The 17,119-nt window shown below is 37.8% G+C and overlaps 1 protein-coding gene and 1 non-coding gene across 3 annotated transcripts in view; one reads left to right on the forward strand and one right to left on the reverse strand.

Annotated features, from left to right (window-relative positions):
- STXBP4 (syntaxin binding protein 4) overlaps window positions 1-17,119 on the forward strand; it is a 150,597-nt gene that overhangs the window by 74,264 nt on the left and 59,214 nt on the right. For both annotated transcript variants that reach the window (XM_058675272.1, XM_058675271.1), the window contains exons 13-16: window positions 933-1,109; window positions 5,228-5,344; window positions 6,681-6,730; window positions 11,102-11,238. In XM_058675272.1, coding sequence (XP_058531255.1) covers window positions 933-1,109; window positions 5,228-5,344; window positions 6,681-6,730; window positions 11,102-11,238 — 481 coding nt within the window. The remainder of the gene's footprint in view (window positions 1-932; window positions 1,110-5,227; window positions 5,345-6,680; window positions 6,731-11,101; window positions 11,239-17,119) is intronic.
- LOC118759679 (U6 spliceosomal RNA) lies at window positions 9,394-9,500 on the reverse strand. Its single transcript, XR_004996337.2, has one exon. It is a non-coding gene; the product is annotated as a U6 spliceosomal RNA (small nuclear RNA).

Here is a 17,119-nt window from a genome sequence, read left to right on the forward strand (position 1 = left end):
TTATGCCTTTCTCTCAAATCTGTTTTAAAGATTAAATGAGAAAAGACATGCAAAACACTTAAACTACAACATGTGCTTGATACATATTTTGCGAACATTGTATCCCATTGATAACCTTGTATGTTTGTGCAGTTGTGTCTCTGTGTATTACCAAATTCTACCTTTAGATTTAAACCAAAAGGGAGATGTGGCAGTTAGAATGAATCTAGGAAAAGCTTTGTTACCTGGGGCATGGGTGGAGAAGCCTCACAACACTGCCACCTCTCAGCAGTAGCTGGCCCACCTAGATCATGAACCCTGTCATTCAACTTGAGTTTTTGATGGCCTCCTTTAAAAAAAAAAAATATTTGTGTGAAAGCCAGTTACAAAGAGACAGGAAGACATAGAGGGAGAAAGAGGTTTTTCCTATGCTAGTTCACTCCCCACATGGCTACAATAGCCAAGGCTGTGAAGCCAGGAGCCCCAGGAACTTTATCCTGCTCTGCCATGTGCATGGCCATCCTTCACTGATTTCTCCGGCCAGAAATGCAGAGCTGGATTGAAAGTGGAGCAGCCTGGATTTGAATCAGCATACACGTGGGATGCCAGTGACACAGGTGGCAGCTTTTACTTGGGATGCCACAAAGCCAACTACATGCAGCCTCCTATTTTTACCTTTTGAACCAATTCTTAATCTTCCATTTTCAATTCTTTTTTTTTTTTCTTTCCTTATTTTGAAATGCCGTTCTAGATTTGTGTGAAGCTAGAGATTCTATGTGGAAAATTATCCAGTGAATTAATGCACACACAAACAGGCAGCTACTTCATGCAATAAAATAGATATCAATGTTCAAACTTACAAGTGAAAAGCATGTGCGTTGATTAAACTTTGACATTATAATTTTGTATAAGCTTCTGTTTGTGCTCCCGATGATTTTAACTTTGATGTCTAGGAAGCTAAAGCTGTGGTTGAAGAAGCAAGAGCTCTGCGAAGTCGCATTCATCTTGCTGAAGCTGCACAGAGGCAGGCCCACAGAATGGAGATGGACTATGACGAAGTGATCCGTCTGTTAGAGGCCGAGATTACAGAGCTAAAGGCTCAGCTTGCTGAGTATTCTGACCAAAATAAAGTAAGCAAAACAGCTTCCTCGCCCAGTTACCATGGTTTCCTTGCCGTTGTTATGTATCCTGTTTTCATTTTCTTTTCATCGGCACTTCTAAACTAGGTCAGTGTTTGTCTTCCATTACTTAGTGATAGGATGGTGTGTCTGTCATGAAGGGGTTATGTGAAAGTTGTAAGCCTTTCTTTAGCCACACTGCTTTGAGATGGAAATGCATGTGACCAAAATTTATTTCGGTCATTGGTCAGTGTTGTTCACTTGAAGCAGTAGCCATTCCTGGAACTATTTCACACTTAATTGATTACATTGCTTTTCCCCCTTTTGTTTCTAAACCTACTAATTTGTCTTACGGGAATAGAAGGAGAGGAACCTAGGAATGGGTTTTGCTTTTTGATCAGAGCCAGGAAGGAACTATACCAGTTAAAAATTTTGCCAAAGAGTAAAACTCACTAATAGGAAGAAATAGAGTTTGAATTTGAGATTTCTAATTTAAAGGTTATTAAATTAGGCTTCAGTAAACCATCTTCCAATTTCAGAAGTTTTCAGAAACAATGTGAACCTCCCTCCACCTGAATTTCTTTGTTATATAAATTTTCTAGTATATATTATACCCACTGAATAGCCTACGGAAACTATAATTGACATTTGTACCTCAGTGAAGTAAGGTGGACAGTTACATAAATTGAAATAGATGCTTTGTAACTTCATAGAAGTGAAAGGCTTAGAAGAAGCATTGGCTGCCAGCTTCTCTCTCTCTCTCTCTCTCTCTCTATATATATATATATGCTATTTAGATCTACAGATACAACTATGCTTTTAAAATAAGTGAAGTCTTTTTTTTTTTTTTATTGTTATTGGAAAGCCGGATATACAGAGAGGAGGAGAGACAGAGAGGAAGATCTTCCATCCGATGTTTCACTCCCCAAGTGAGCTGCAACGGGCTGGTACATGCCGATCCGATGCCAGGACCAGGAACCTCTTCCAGGTCTCCCACGCGGGTGCAGGGTCCCAAAGCTTTGGGCCGTCCTCAACTGCTTTCCCAGGCCACAAGCAGGGAGCTGGATGGGAAGTGGAGCTGCCGGGATTAGAACCGGAGCCCATATGGGATCCCGGGGCTTTCAAGGCGAGGACTTTAGCCGCTAGGCCATGCCGCCGGGTCCAGTGAAGTCTTTTTAAAAAGAGTATTGCATACATTTGTTGGTTTTTAAACCAGTATTTACATTTATATGTGATTATTTCTGTAGCTTAAAGTGATTCTGAAACTATTTTGGGAAAATATCAGAGTATTAGAGTTACACCTAAATAATTATAGCTACTTTAGAGGGGGAAATTAATGATGTTTTATACTTTGTTTTTAAATAATATATTCCTAGGGGTCAACACGATGGTACAGCAAACTAATCCTCTGCACTGTGATGCCAACACCCGGTATGGGCACTGGTTTGTGTTCCAGCTGCTCCACTTCCAGGACAGCTCTCTGTTTATGTCCTGGGAAGGCAGCCAATGGATGATTAAGTCTTTGGGATTCTGCACCTGCATGGGATGCCTAGAAAAACCTCCTAGCTCTCAGCTTCAGATCAGTTCAGCTCTGGCGTTTGTGGCCATTTGGGGAATGAATCAGCAGATGGAAGACTTCTGTCTTTCCTCCTCTCTGTAAAACCTGCCTTTAAAATGAAAATAATTTTTTTTAAAGTAATGATGTGATTTTCAAGAAGCTCACATGTGTTTTTCAATTTGTATTAGTTTGTGTTATTGGCAGAGTCGCAGATGGAGACCTTCCATCCATTTCCCAAATGGCCACAACAGCCAAGGCTAGGCCAGGCCAAAGCCAAGAGCCTGGAACTCCTTCCAGGTTTCTCTTATTGGTGGCAGGGCACTAAGCTTTTGGGCTATCTTCTCCTGTTTTTCTGGAGAGTTTAACAAGGAGCTGGATTGCAAATGGAGCAACCCAGACTAGAACTGGTGATGCTCAAGTGAGATACCAGTGCAGCTTAACTCACTGTGCCACAGTGCTACACCTTGGAAATATCTTTTCATTTATACTCTTAGTTGCTAACATGCTTGGCTTCCTGTTTGCCTCTTCATATATCTTATTGTCTGGTGTGTTTTGTTTTTATTTCTTGACTTTTTGATTGGTTTACATTTCTATTTTGTCTCCCTGTACCATTGCATGGATTTCCTTCTGATGTGTTAGCAGTTTTACTTTATGATTGTGATTTTGATAGTCTAGCCATTTTATGTTCTGTTTTACCATATTATAGAATTCATTTATGCTATTCCCTTCTTCTAAACACATAAGCATGTCAGAGCATAAATCCAATGAACAGTTCCTACTTAATTTCTATTTTGTCTTGAATATTAGTTTCACAAATTAGGTAATATAGTAACTTCTTTTGTATCTAAAATTTGTTTAGGTAAACCTTATATATTTATCGTTTCTGTACTCAGTGTTCTTTCTTAGTGTTGGGATCATATCCTTTCTTCATGAAATACACCTTTAAGAAATTCATTTAGTAAGATTGTGGGCAACAAATATCTACATTTTGTTTGAAAAGAATTTCGGTCTTGAGTTACAGTTTTGCTGCATTTCAAGTATTGTTTTATTTGAATCCATTCATTATTACTTCATTTCTGTGATGTCAGCTGTCAGTCTGTCACTTGCTTGCATTTGGTTATCTTGTGTGTGCTTTGAAGACGTAGTTGGCTTTGACATTCAGCATTTTCACTACATTTAGTCATGTGTTGTCTTACTGCAATTTATGCTCTTGGAATCGTCCTGCTTCCTTATCAGTGTCTTTTGCCATTTCTGGAAAACCCTGAGCTGCTGCCACCTGTGCGATCTCATAATCCCCCTGTACATTATCTGAAGCTAATTCTCTTCCATCCCTTCTAATTGATTTTGTGTAATTCAAATGGAGTATATACCATATCTTCTAAATGTTTCTCCTTACCTATTTTATATTCATATTTCAATTTTTGTCTTCTGTTCTATTGTGACATGTTTCTTTACCCCTGTCTTCCAGTTCATGCATTCTTTTTTTAACTATATCTAATTGAATATTAAAACCGTATATCAAATTGTAGTTTAATTATAACTACATTTTATTTAGGGAGTTGCTTTTTTTTTCTCTGAATCTATATTGGTAGTTTCTTGACCCTTTGGTCTACTTTTAATTCTCTCTTAATTCTTAAAATATATTGAACACAATTATCTTTATCATATATCTGGATCATGCTAATATCTTCAATCTATGTTTCCCTCAGCTGAATTTTAGTCATGAAACTTATTTTCTCATATTTTTAGTGATGTCTGTAATTTTGTTTGGTCATGTCTTTTGGCATATGATGTATGGGAATTCTTTGAAGTCTAACTATAGAAAATATCCTTCCAGAGAAGTTTTGTGTTTGCTTTCATTATCCTGGGACCAATTTAATGTAAATTTTAAGCTTGTGGATTTTCAGGCCACAAAGTCATATGAATTTTGGCCCTAATCCTGTTAGGAATTATTCAGGAGAGTATTATTAAAAAATTTTTCCTTGTAATTACTTAGCAAAACCAAAATAAAAGCACTACATACCTTTGTAAACATTTTTTCTTCCAAGTCTCCCACTAAAGTTCTTCTGCTTGTTATTTATGCTGATAGACCCGCAAACTGTAGGCTGTCAAATCTGAACACATATCCTCAAAGCAAACTATGCCTCAGTGCTCTCTTGCTATGGTGCAATCTCTTACCATTGCTTTTGCTGTGCTCTTTGAAATCATTCTACTCCCCTGCTTCTTTAGCTTTTCATTGGATTAATTTATATTGTGTGTGTGTGTATCTAGCATTTTTAGTTCTGGTACATTGGTAAGGGCTTATGTCAGCATCTTTTCCAAAGAAAAGAAAAACCTATAAACAAATTTAAATGTTTACTGTAAGAATCAATAAAATCATATTCAAGTTATCTGATAAAGGTAATAACATCTGTGTAAATAGTTACTCCCTCAAAATCAGAAGGTAAATAGATTAACTGAAAAAAAGGGACATGGAAATGTTGAGTTTTGGTTCTTAAAACCTGGAAATAGGAAACAGTGATTGAAAGTCGAAAAGATACATTGAGATTCGTCTTTTGATATCTCTATCCAGGAAAGTGTTCAGGATTTAAGAAAGAGGGTCACAGTACTTGATTGCCAGCTGCGGAAATCAGAAATGGCCCGAAAAGCTTATGAGGCATCCACTGAAAAACTTCTTCATTTTATGGAGGTGAGTTTTTCTGTTATAGTCAGACTTCCATATCCATAGATTTCACATACATATAGATTTAGCCAAAAGCACATCAGAAATATTCAGCAGAGCAGTATGTCCAGGAGGTTCCAAAAAGCAAAATTTGAATTTGGCATGTGTCAAGAAAGCACTGTGTTTTGTCCACAAAAATGAAGCAATGTTAGGCACACACTGCTGTGTTCTGTCATCTCATAGATCCTCAATCTCTTGTCAGTGATCTCTGTGTGAGCAGTGTCTGTCTCCCACTCACTTTCTGAACTGCGTAGTTAGGTTTACAATGATTGTATATGTGCTAAACATGCACAGACTTGATTCTTATCTTTTCATAAAGTGGTAGAACAGGCTTTTGTATAACATTCTCATTGTGTATTATAATCTAGAAGTGCTTAATTGCATGAGCGGCTATACATAGGTTATGTGCAATTGCTATACCATTAAATGTAAGATACATGGAGAGTTTAAGATTTTGATATCAAAGCAGTTGAAGAAACCACCTGCTATAGATCTTGACATTATATTGCATTATAACTGTTTTTTAAGAAATGTGTGAGCAACTGATCTATCGATAAATGTCATGGTATCGGGTGGTTAGTAAAACATCCGCCAGGCTGAAAGCAGTGTTACTGACTTATTGTCAGATTTAGAATTACCTAGATAGTGAAAAAACTAATATTATGCATATTGTTAAGAGAAATAATAGAAATGGACTGACATAATCACAAATATAAACTCTATTTTGTAATAGCTATATGTTTTTATCTTCTTGAAAGGCAGAGCAACAGAGAGAAGGAGGAAAAAGGAAAGGGAGATTAAAAGATAGAAGGAAAGAAGAGAAACTTCAACCTGCTGGTTCAGTGCACACATGGGTACAACTCCCAAGGCTGAACCAGCCAACTCCACTCAGGTCTTCCATGTGGGTGGCAGGGAGCTAACTATTGAACCATCATGTGCTGCCTCCCAGGATGCATTAGTAGGAAGTTAGATCAGAAGCAGAATACACAGGATTAGAACTGGCACTCCAGTATGACATGAAGGCATGCCCCTGTGCCATAGAGCCCACCTGTATACCATGTTCTAGTGAACTTTACCTAAAACTCACGTTTGCTATACAAACATAATTTGATAAATATTGACCTTAAAAAGAAATTTTATAGCTGCTATGTTTCTGAGTTGCATATGAACATAATTTATTTTTTTCCATACATTAGAAACATCTGTTTAATCACAGGGAAGGGGAGTTTGTTTAATTAATTAATTATACTTTTTAAAAATTGTTTAACTTACATATTTCCTTCACTCTCTTGTTTGTTGCTAGGCTATTCAAGAAGCATTTTCTGATAATTCTATTTCTTTATCAAATTTGAGGTAAGAGTATTTCCACATTCCACAATGTATGGTCACTGATTAAATTTTCCACCTGGTGATTATGATTAGAATAATAAATAACTCAGATAATTTGAAGATGCCATCAGGTGCTCTTTTGTAATGTATTAGAAAAAAGATACGAAGGCACATTTTTGGGGATCCTTTTTGTGTAAATGAAATTTCTGGACATTTATGACTTTTATTGATATGCAAGTGTTGACCCAATTTTGTTTGTGTTACATAAATACCACTTGATCATGATGTATAATCTTTTGATGCAGTTTTATATCCGGGTTGTATTTTGTTGAGATTTTTTAATCTGTGTTCATCAAGAATATAGGTTTGTAGCTCTCTTTTTATGTTATATATTTATTGGTTTTGCTATCAAAGTGATTCCAGCATCATAAAAAGAATTTGTCCAAGATCCATGCTGTTCAGTATTTTGGAATTTTTGAAAAGTATTTGCTATTAGTTTCTGCTGTGAAGAATTTGTAGGATTAGGCAGGGAAGCCTAAGGGACTTTTCATTGATGGATGACTTAGTTACTGGGATATTTTCAGCTATTATTTTAATAGATTCTCAATACCATTTTCATTTTCTTCTCTTCTATAATCCCTGAAAATTTATTTAAAATATTTAATTGCTTAATAATATCTCATATTTCATACAAGCTTTCTCCACTCTTCTAATTCTTTTCTCTTTATTTTTATCAAATCTTGTCAGAAATGTTTTCCTATGTTCTGTTGCAATGCTCAATTGTGTCTTTTTTATTTCATTGACATTTTTATTACCAAAATTTCAGTTTGTTTTTTTTCTTGTTTTAGTAATTTTGTCTCTTCACTGAATGTTTTATTCATGTTCTTATTTCCTTTATTTCTATCAACTGTTTATTCATATTTTCTTGCACTGCATCGTGGTTTCTTAGGTAAAACCCGTTACTTTTAATTGTATTTCTGGCATTGTTTTAGATTTCCTTCAGATAAGGATCTATTTCTGGAGAATTTTTTGTGTTATTTCAGAGGTGTCACACTACCTTGCTTTCTTGTATTTCCTCTGTTCATGTATTGATGTCTGTGTATCTGAGGTAACAGTCACTACTTCTCTATGGAGTGGGTTATGGAATGCAAGATATTGTCGGCTTGTTTCTTTGACCTTAGTTCTAAAGCAAGCCTAGCAATGTAACCTCTGATAATTCCTTTTCCTTTCATTAACATTAGCTATGTGTGTAAGTGATACAGTGGTCTCTTGTGTGACAGTTTATGAGGACTCCCAACACCATGACCTAGGCAGTACAGAAGAAACTTGCTCAGCTCTGTTCTGAATATATTTGTATAGGCTCCTGTGGTGCTAGTCCTAGGAAGCAAAGAACTCTGGATCATGTAGTGTGAGTGAGCACAGTTCTGAGGCTTGTTCCCAAATCCCATGTCTGCAGGATGCAGGGAAACTGCTCTCTTCCCTATAAATTGTCCTGACTCTGGATATGTTTTTTGTTGTTGTTGTTTCATGATAGCAATGAAACTACTTAATGTTTACTGAGTCAGAAGAGAGATAGGCTGCCACTCTGCACCATCAGTTGAATGTGGTACTTCTGGGAGCAGAGGGGCGTAGGGAGACAACATACCTTCACTTTTCATTACAAAGAGAGCTTTGCAAGCTGGACCTGTATTTGGTAGGGAACTGTAGGATTGTCCCTCAGTTACAGCCACCTGTAGCAGGTCGCTGCAACAACTTTTTCCTTGTCTTGGGAAGATATTGTTTCCCAGCTGGCACCTGGAAGCTGGCTGCACAGATGCAGGGTTGGCTGGTGGCACAGGCAGCTGCAGTGGCAACACGTGTCTTATTTCCACACTGTCCCACAGAATCTCTGTTTTGTTATGTCACTTCTCCACTGCAAATTTCAGTCCGTCGCATGGGAACAGAGTGTTCCCTTTGATTATCTAGTTACTTTCTGTGGCTGAAGTCAGCACGGCTTCTCTCTACTCAGCCATCTTGGATCCACTCTAATTTTTTCATTTTAGAGTAAATTATTTATTTAAGAGACTTAAGGAGAAACATAGAGTAACTGTTCTCCCAGTTGTTTCAGCCATCACTGTGGCTAAGCAGGCAGGGTGTGAACGGGCAGGCTGCAGGAGTCAGTCCCAGAGCTAGGAGTCTAACGGCACCCAGTGTGGGATGCAGCATCGGAACCATAAGTGCTCCAGGGTCACTCACTGTTAAACTCATTTTAAGGCAATATTTTATTTCTTATAATGAAAGAATGTGAATTTTTATTGTTTTCAATATTGGTTATAATTATATGAATCCTTTTTAAAAAAAAATTAAATTATTCAGTAGCTATATTTCCTTAAATGAGCTAAATATGTCCACCAACCCCACCCTCATCCTTGTGGTCTCACTTTGACTTTGGCTATAATTTGAAGATTTAGAAGCTGTAAGGTTTTTTTTAAATAACTTTATTTGATATTATACATTTTTTTCTTTTATTTATTTATTTATTTATTATTTTTAATTCATTAATTACATTGTATTATGTGACACAGTTTCATAGGTACTTGGATTCTCCCCACACCTCCCCAAATCCTCCCACCATGGTGGATTCCTCCACCTTGTTGCATAACCACAGTTCAAGTTCAGTTGAGATTCCCCCCATTGCAAGCATATACAAAAATATGGAACGCTTCACAAATTTGCTTGTCATCCTTGCGCAGGGGCCATGCTAATCTTCTCTATATCGTTCCAGTTTTAGTATATGTGCTGCCGGAGCGAGCACTATTATACATTTTTAAAATAACTATTTAGAAGCCAGTATCTACCCTTGCCTTAAACTATTTTATAGAAAAAATTTTAGACAACTGTATTGAGAAACTTTTCATCATATCTTAGAATGTTAGAGTAGCAAAATCTGGTTCTTTTTTTTTTTTTTTTAAAGATTTTATTATTATTGGAAAGCCGGATATACAGAGAGGAGGAGAGACAGAGAGGAAGATCTTCCATCCGATGTTTTCACTACCCAAGTGAGCCGCAACGGGCCGGTGCGCGCCAATCCGAAGCCAGGAGCCAGGAACCTCTTCCGGGTCTCCCACGCGGGTGCAGGGTCCCAGTGCATTGGGCCGTCCTCAACTGCTTTCCCAGGCCACAAGCAGGGAGCTGGATGGGAAGTGGAGCTGCCGGGATTAGAACTGGCGCCCATATGGGATCCCAGGGTGTTCAAGGCGAGGACTTTAGCCGCTAGGCCATGCCGCCGGGCCCCGCAAAATCTGGTTCTTTAAAACATGTTTTGATATACCATATCTTCTTTATGGATTTTGGCTGACAACTAAAAGTTACGCATTTGAATTTGAAAATTAATGCTGTAATTTCTCCTTGTGAATGAATTCCATCATGCCTAAGAAGATGGATTTATTATTATTATTATTTATTTATTTTTATTGGAAATCCGGGTATACAGAGAGGAGAGACAAAGAGGAAGATCTTCGGTCTGTTGATTCACTCCCCAAGTGACCACAACAGCCAAAGCTCCTCCGATAAGAAGCCAGGAAGCTCAGAGCCTTCTCCGGGTCTCCCACGTGGTGCAGGGTCCCAAGGCTTTGGGCTGTCCTCTACTGCTTTCCCAGGCCACAAGCAGGGAGCTGGATGGAAAGTAGAGTAGCTGGGACATGGACTGGCACTCATATGGGATCCTGGTGCGTACAAGGGAGGACTTTAACCACTAGGGGTACCGTGTTGAGCCCAAGAAGATAGATTTTTTTAAACTAAGGATGGTTTAACCTCAGTTTAAAATTGCCCCTTTTCACCAAAAGTTCTGATTTTTTGAGGAAAAGCATATATCAAATTTTTAATTATTTCAAAATACATTCCTTTTTGGTAACTCACATTTCTAAGAAGTGATACAAATGCACTGAGTTGTTTCCAATTTAGGGGTAATAAGTGGAAATATTGAAGAGGTAATTTCAGGAGCAAACAGAGAGAATGTACGTAGCATTACTGGAGGTAATAGTAAATGTTGAGTAAATTTATGCTCATATGCTAAATTTGAATTATTATAAAACCAAATGAAGGGCTAGATCATGTTAGCAAAATACAGGCATTCAGAAAATTAACCCAGTAGCTGATTTAAAAAATAGACCATCGTTCTGTTCATTTGTCCTTACAAAACACCAAATTAGCTTTTTAAATATACCTGTTTATTATATAATTAAGAATTGAAAGCAGATAAATATTTATGTAGGAATTACTTAATACATGGCTGTTAGAATATAATGTTGCTGGAAATAGGAATATTTTATACAGCTGTGTAATACAAATTTAGATTTAACCAAGATGAATGGTATCTCTTGTACAAGAAGTTCAACTGTTTTTTTGCTCTCATAGTGAAAGAAGAGCTGCTTTTGCTTCTCAGACTTCCCTGACACCACTGGGAGGAAGGACTGGCCGAAACATCCCAGCAACCCTGCTGCTGGAGTGTAAGGAACTGGTCAAATCCATCCGTGCCATACTTGATATGGATTGTAAGTTCTTCTCATTCTTTTTCTTATTTGTTTTTTGGATAACTCCTGTAACAAATGGAAACTTTCAAGCCTGACAGTATAATACTGTTAAATATGTTCGTTTGTCTACACTAAAATTGATAGCTAAATATTTTAACGTACCACCTGTAGGGTAAAAATGTTTGCTTTAAAGTGTGCAAAATGGCCTCCTGCTAATTGACACATGTCTTTACTGCTTCTTCCATCCAAAGTCTGTTTCAAGTGGGTAAATTTTAAGTATAAAAATGAGCCAATAGCAACACTAAAAATCTGGAAGAGTGGATTAACATTGAAGAATTTTTTGATAATACACAGCAGATGGAGTATGATTGAAGCTATAACCCAGATGAGCAGAGGACTCAAATACAGTAGAGATCAAAGACAAGACTGCTGAAACAGTTAAGTAGAGCCATAGTGAAGGAAACGTAGGGTCATAGGAAGAGGAGAAACAGACCTGGAAGCAGTCAGCAGGGTAATTAATCAGAGGACTATGGAATAGCTGAACCAGTTCCCTACCTTCAAAGCTGCTGGCTCAGGCATTTGCTCCTTAAGCTGGGGCCAAGCAAACACCCCTGTAAAGGAACTGCATGATCTGTCACTTAAATACCCCTGGAGTCAGCACTGGACTAGAAAAAGGACCAGAGCGATGCCCTGACTAGCACCTGACATACCAGCAGATAGAAACCAGAGGGGAAACTAGATGACTGGAAATTTTCATATTTCTCTCTTCCTATATCTGAAGTGCTTTTGACAACTCTTTTTTATAGTTATTTCTAGCATTTATTTTCTGCAATAAAAATTACAATTTACCTAACTATACTCATAATTTATAAAATTCAGAGACATAGCCTAGAATTGCTATAAAGACGGTGATTTAAAATAAACTAGTTCATATTTAAATAGGTGAATTTATAACTATGTTATGAGATATAGTCATCCCGTACTTACACCTACACATGCAGTTGACACAAATGTGACATCCATGCGCATAGATTGATATAGGTACATGATATTATTGATGTTTTAAAAAGAGGTTTTTTTTTTTTTTTTATTGGAAAGACAGATTTAGGAGAGACAGAAAGATCTTTCATCCATTGGTTCACTCCCCTAGTGGCCACAATGGCCGAAACTGAGTCAATCCAAGCCAGGAGTCAGGAGCCTACCTGGGTCTCACACAAGGGTACAAGGTCCCAAGGCTTTGGGCCATGCTCTACTGCTTTCCCAGGCCACCAGCAAGGAGCTGGATGGGAAGTGGAACAGCCAGGACATGAACCAGTGCCCATGTGGGATCCTGGCGGTTAACAAAGTGAGGACTTAGCTACTAGGCCAATGCATCACACTGGGCCCATATTATTGATTAAAATAGCATGCAATTTTCCCACTAGGCTACCTTGCTGGGCCCTAAAGAAGTATATGTTTTCTAAATAAATATGTTTTAAAAATTGAATTATATGTCAGAAATCCACAAAAAAATCATGACATGAATAAATTCCATGGTTTGGGGAAGGAATGGAAATAATCATTACTAATTTATTATGTTTAAACCTGGAATTTTCTATGCCAGGCATTTTTATGCTGGAGTAGAACCATGGAAGGAAACACTTGCATAGACATAGCCCAGTGGACATTGCCATCAGTAATTGTAATTACCTTACTAACATTAACCTTTATACCTGTCAAACATAATTATTCAAAGAAAATACTTGAAATTCAGCAGAGCTTCTTTGGAACAACGGTGAAAAATTCCATCTGTACTTTTTTGTTCGTTGGAAGAATATACATGGTTTTCTGTGTAAAACCAGTGAATAGTTTCTATATAATCCTTTCATTTAGAAATGTAATTGCTCATGTTGGTGTATTTAATCAGAACTTTATATGACAATATTTTAGCATTTGATAATTTTTGATGACTTTGATAAACTCAGTTCAGTTGTTTTTTTTGTTCTTTAAGCAGTTTTTCTGTGTAAGTATTGGGAAACAGAAAATTTCTACCTTGAGGTAGGCAAGGCATCAGCAACCCTCCCCCGATTGCTTTGCTATGGGAGTCTGATTATGCCAAGTAGCAGAAACATGAGCAGTTGCTTCCATTTTGTTCTTAGTGTGTGTACCCTAGAATGTTGTACTGTAGAATTATCTCAGAAATATGAAAGAAAATATTTTCTGGTTCTTATAACTTAGAATCAGGGTCCACGGACTATCTAGGAGATACTTTAATAGTGAAGGCTGTGGAAACCTGATGTAAAACTCTCTTGCCAGCGATATGCACCTATATACATTTTACATCCATGTTTAGAGTATGAACCCCTTCTTTGGAATCACAGACAATGTGAATGCTTCCTGAAGTGTTGCAGACATGGCCATCAGAATACTGCTAACAGAGGGCTATGTGAACCAGGGCACATCTGTCCTCAGCAACAGTTTGGATCCATGTAAACAGCATTCTTCACAGTCCCTAAAGTTTCCTAGAGGTGCCCCATACCACCTCCTTTGACTGTTTAATCTCAGAGTCTATTTCCTCTTATAAAATAAGTGGAACATAATTTCTAGGCAATGGGATTGGGGCATTAAATTAAATTCCTCTGAAGTACCTAGCAGAACTCATAGTGATTTAACATGTTCTGTATAGAAATGTTGTGACTTAGGCTCTTAGTGGAGCCATGTTTTTATGATTTAAAGCAGATAATTTAAATTTATTTTCTCACCATGGCAGATGTCAAATTATTATTGCCTCTACTTCTTTCAACCTGAACACTTATAAAATATTAGTGATTAGTATACTTAGAATGCTTTTGAAATTAGATTCTTCCTTAATATGTAACATTTAATGTTATCATTGATTTTGATTTAGAATATTACCGTCACAGGAAACTGTGACTGATTGGTTGAATCAGTATCTTAGCCTTAAGCTGTTTCATTCCTTCTAATAAGGCATTAAAAGATGATGTGTTTTCAATCACTGAATATGCTGGTGTTGCTCTCCGTCCATATTGACCTGGTCTGTATCATTTTAATGCTTTAGTGTAATGTTCATCATAAAGAACTGTTTAGCACCATAATATTTGATTGACATGTGGAATGATAAAATAATTCTTCAATCATATGGGAAACTACAATTTTGCTTTAAATATATAATGAAACAAAATCTGGCCAGATATCCCAGAGACTTGTAATAAAAAGAGATCTTATTTGACATCTTTGTAAATTGGCACCATAAGCACTGGCTTCTGTCTACGTTCCTTCAAGGTTTCCATGGAAATGACAAATAGAATATAACAGACAAAACTCTTCAAAAGCAAAGATGGCCACTTGCCGCTCTTTTCTTTTTGCAACAGTAACACTCACTCACAGGAATAACTGATGGGACCTCTGGAAGGAGGGTCCCCGTGGTATGTTGTAGTTGGAAGAGGTAATGGATCAAGTGAAAGGTAGATGGACTCTTTTCTCTCCTTTTCATCTTAGTGAGTCAGTGGCATTTGTTGAAATCCTCAGTGTTCCTACCGATTCTGTCAAGCACAAGGCCGTTTGCAGCCTGGTCCTTTAGAAAGGATCTGACACACAGTAGGACAAAGGATTCTTTAACATAAAAGGAGATGGCAACGCAGTTTGCACCAAATGCCAAGTCACTCCTCACAGCAGCCTCTGGGTTTAGCTCTCATTGCTGCATTCAGCCTGCTGTGTCTCCCCAAGGCCATGTTGGCCAGCCTGAGGTTTGAGACAGTAACTCCAAAAGATGTTTTGTTGAATGTTAAGGCAGCCACAGGATCCACATATCCTTTTAAAGATCTCAAACAAGTCTTGAGTGTTTATAAATTCAAACTGCTATAAGTAAAATATACAGCATACAAATGTGTAGTAATTGAAGTGCTTATAGCAAATAGATAGGTATACATACAAATGTATGACTATGAAAAGTAGTGACGCAGGAAATACATCTGTCAAGATTCAGAATGGACTGTAGAATAAAGATGGAATAAAATGTTTGCAGTCTGCTCCTGTACTTAGAAAGGATATTTTAAAACTTAGCTTCTCTCTGTGTGTATGTGTGTATGTTTGTGTGTGAATCTTAAAAGATAGGATGAAGAGAACTGTTGTGACAAGAGATGCAGAGAATAAGATGAGCAGTTGGATCTAGAGTATCTATATCCACAAGGATCTAAATAGTATCTGAATAAAGGAATGGGCAGGAATCTTTGTGTAGAAGATATATACTTTCCTTCCTTAAATTATTGATATATATGTATATTTTTAAATCATCTAATTTAGGAACCATCTGGGGCTGCTACAATTAAAGATGAAAGAGGATTCTTATCCACTACAGAAGGGAATAACAATTGATACAGCATGCTTGGCAATCAGTTTTGTAAAATATATCGTAAGCTTTGAAATGTACATTTGAAGGATTTTTTCAAGTTGAAAAAGTGGTTTTGACAAAGATGGACTTACAATGAAACTGTTTACTATATCTTGACAATAGGATTCTGGACTCTGCCATTGTCCATGCCCGCAATGATGAACATATGACAGAGTATGAAGAACTATATGTTAATAATGATATAGAGGAACTAGGTGGGTGGGAGGGAATTGGGGAGGGGATAAGGGAATATGGAACTGTATCGTAAAATGATAGCAATAATAATAATAAAATGTAAAAAAATGCAAAAAAAGGTGGTTTTAACGGTCATATATTTTAACTCAATCCTTATTGGTGTTCTTGTCAAAAAATGAGATAGGTATAAATATGTACTTATTTATTACAGCATTTCTTTTTTCCTTTTTCAATGCTATTTTTTGGTAAATATTTACTTATTTTTGTTCAAAAGGCAGATTGGATTTATGGTGAAAAGGACAGATAGAAAGATCTTCCATCCACTGGTTCACTCCCCAAGTAGCTGTAAACAGCTGGAGCTGAGCCAATCTGAAGCCAGGAGCTTCTTCCAAGTCTCCCTTGTGGGTGCAGGGTCCCAAGTCCTCTATTGCTTTCCCAGGCCACAGGCAGGGAGCTGGATTGGAAGTGAGGCAACCATAATATAAACTGGTGCTCATATGGGATCCTGGTGCATATAAGGTAGGAATTTAGCCACTGAGCCATCATGCTAGACCCTATAGCATTTCTTAAATATAGAGATATGGATATTCAACTATTACAAATTGATACAATATGCGTGAAGCCTGACACCAGGAAGGGGTCTGAGGGAGGAACCTGAACAGTTCCTCTGACAGGACACTGACCCTACAAATAAACGCAGGAAGCAAGGAGGTAAACAACCCAGAAGAGGCGTTGGAAAGTAACCCACTTGCATACATTGGCTCAGGTTGGGGGCGGACCAGGCTGAGTTAGCTCGCGTTATCCACTGGCAAGTCTGTGTGCTAGAGCTGTGCGGGGGTCTGGCCAGGTTCGGTTGCGATAAAAAAAAAAAAAAGTCTACAATACAAAATGCCAAGGCAAGGCTGCCTGTGCCGGTTAGGAATGCAGCACCCAACCAGCACACCTCCCACTGATTTAAGTGAAGGATGAGTGTGTGATGGCCAGAACCAGGATGGGCTGCAGTACTCATTGGTTCCAGTGGAGGTCGGAGCTGAGAATAGAACCAACCCAGCAGTTGCAACCACCAGCTGATCAGGGTGATGGATTGTGGCGGGCACTGTGCTTACTAGTACATGTAGGAACCTGGTCTGGGAACACCTCAAAGTTTCTTTGGGAACTCCCTTAATCATAATGGAGGAATCAGAACATGAACCAAGAAAAGACGGAAGATGGAATAGATCAATCAACCACCTCAGTTATATGTTGGCAGCGAAATACTGGACAAGGGGAGACGCTATGATGGTCTATATCAGTCAGTGGACTCTGCAGCAGCCTCAT

This window comes from Ochotona princeps, chromosome 17, assembly GCF_030435755.1.
Source record: "Ochotona princeps isolate mOchPri1 chromosome 17, mOchPri1.hap1, whole genome shotgun sequence".
Classification (NCBI taxonomy): Eukaryota; Metazoa; Chordata; class Mammalia; order Lagomorpha; family Ochotonidae; genus Ochotona; species Ochotona princeps.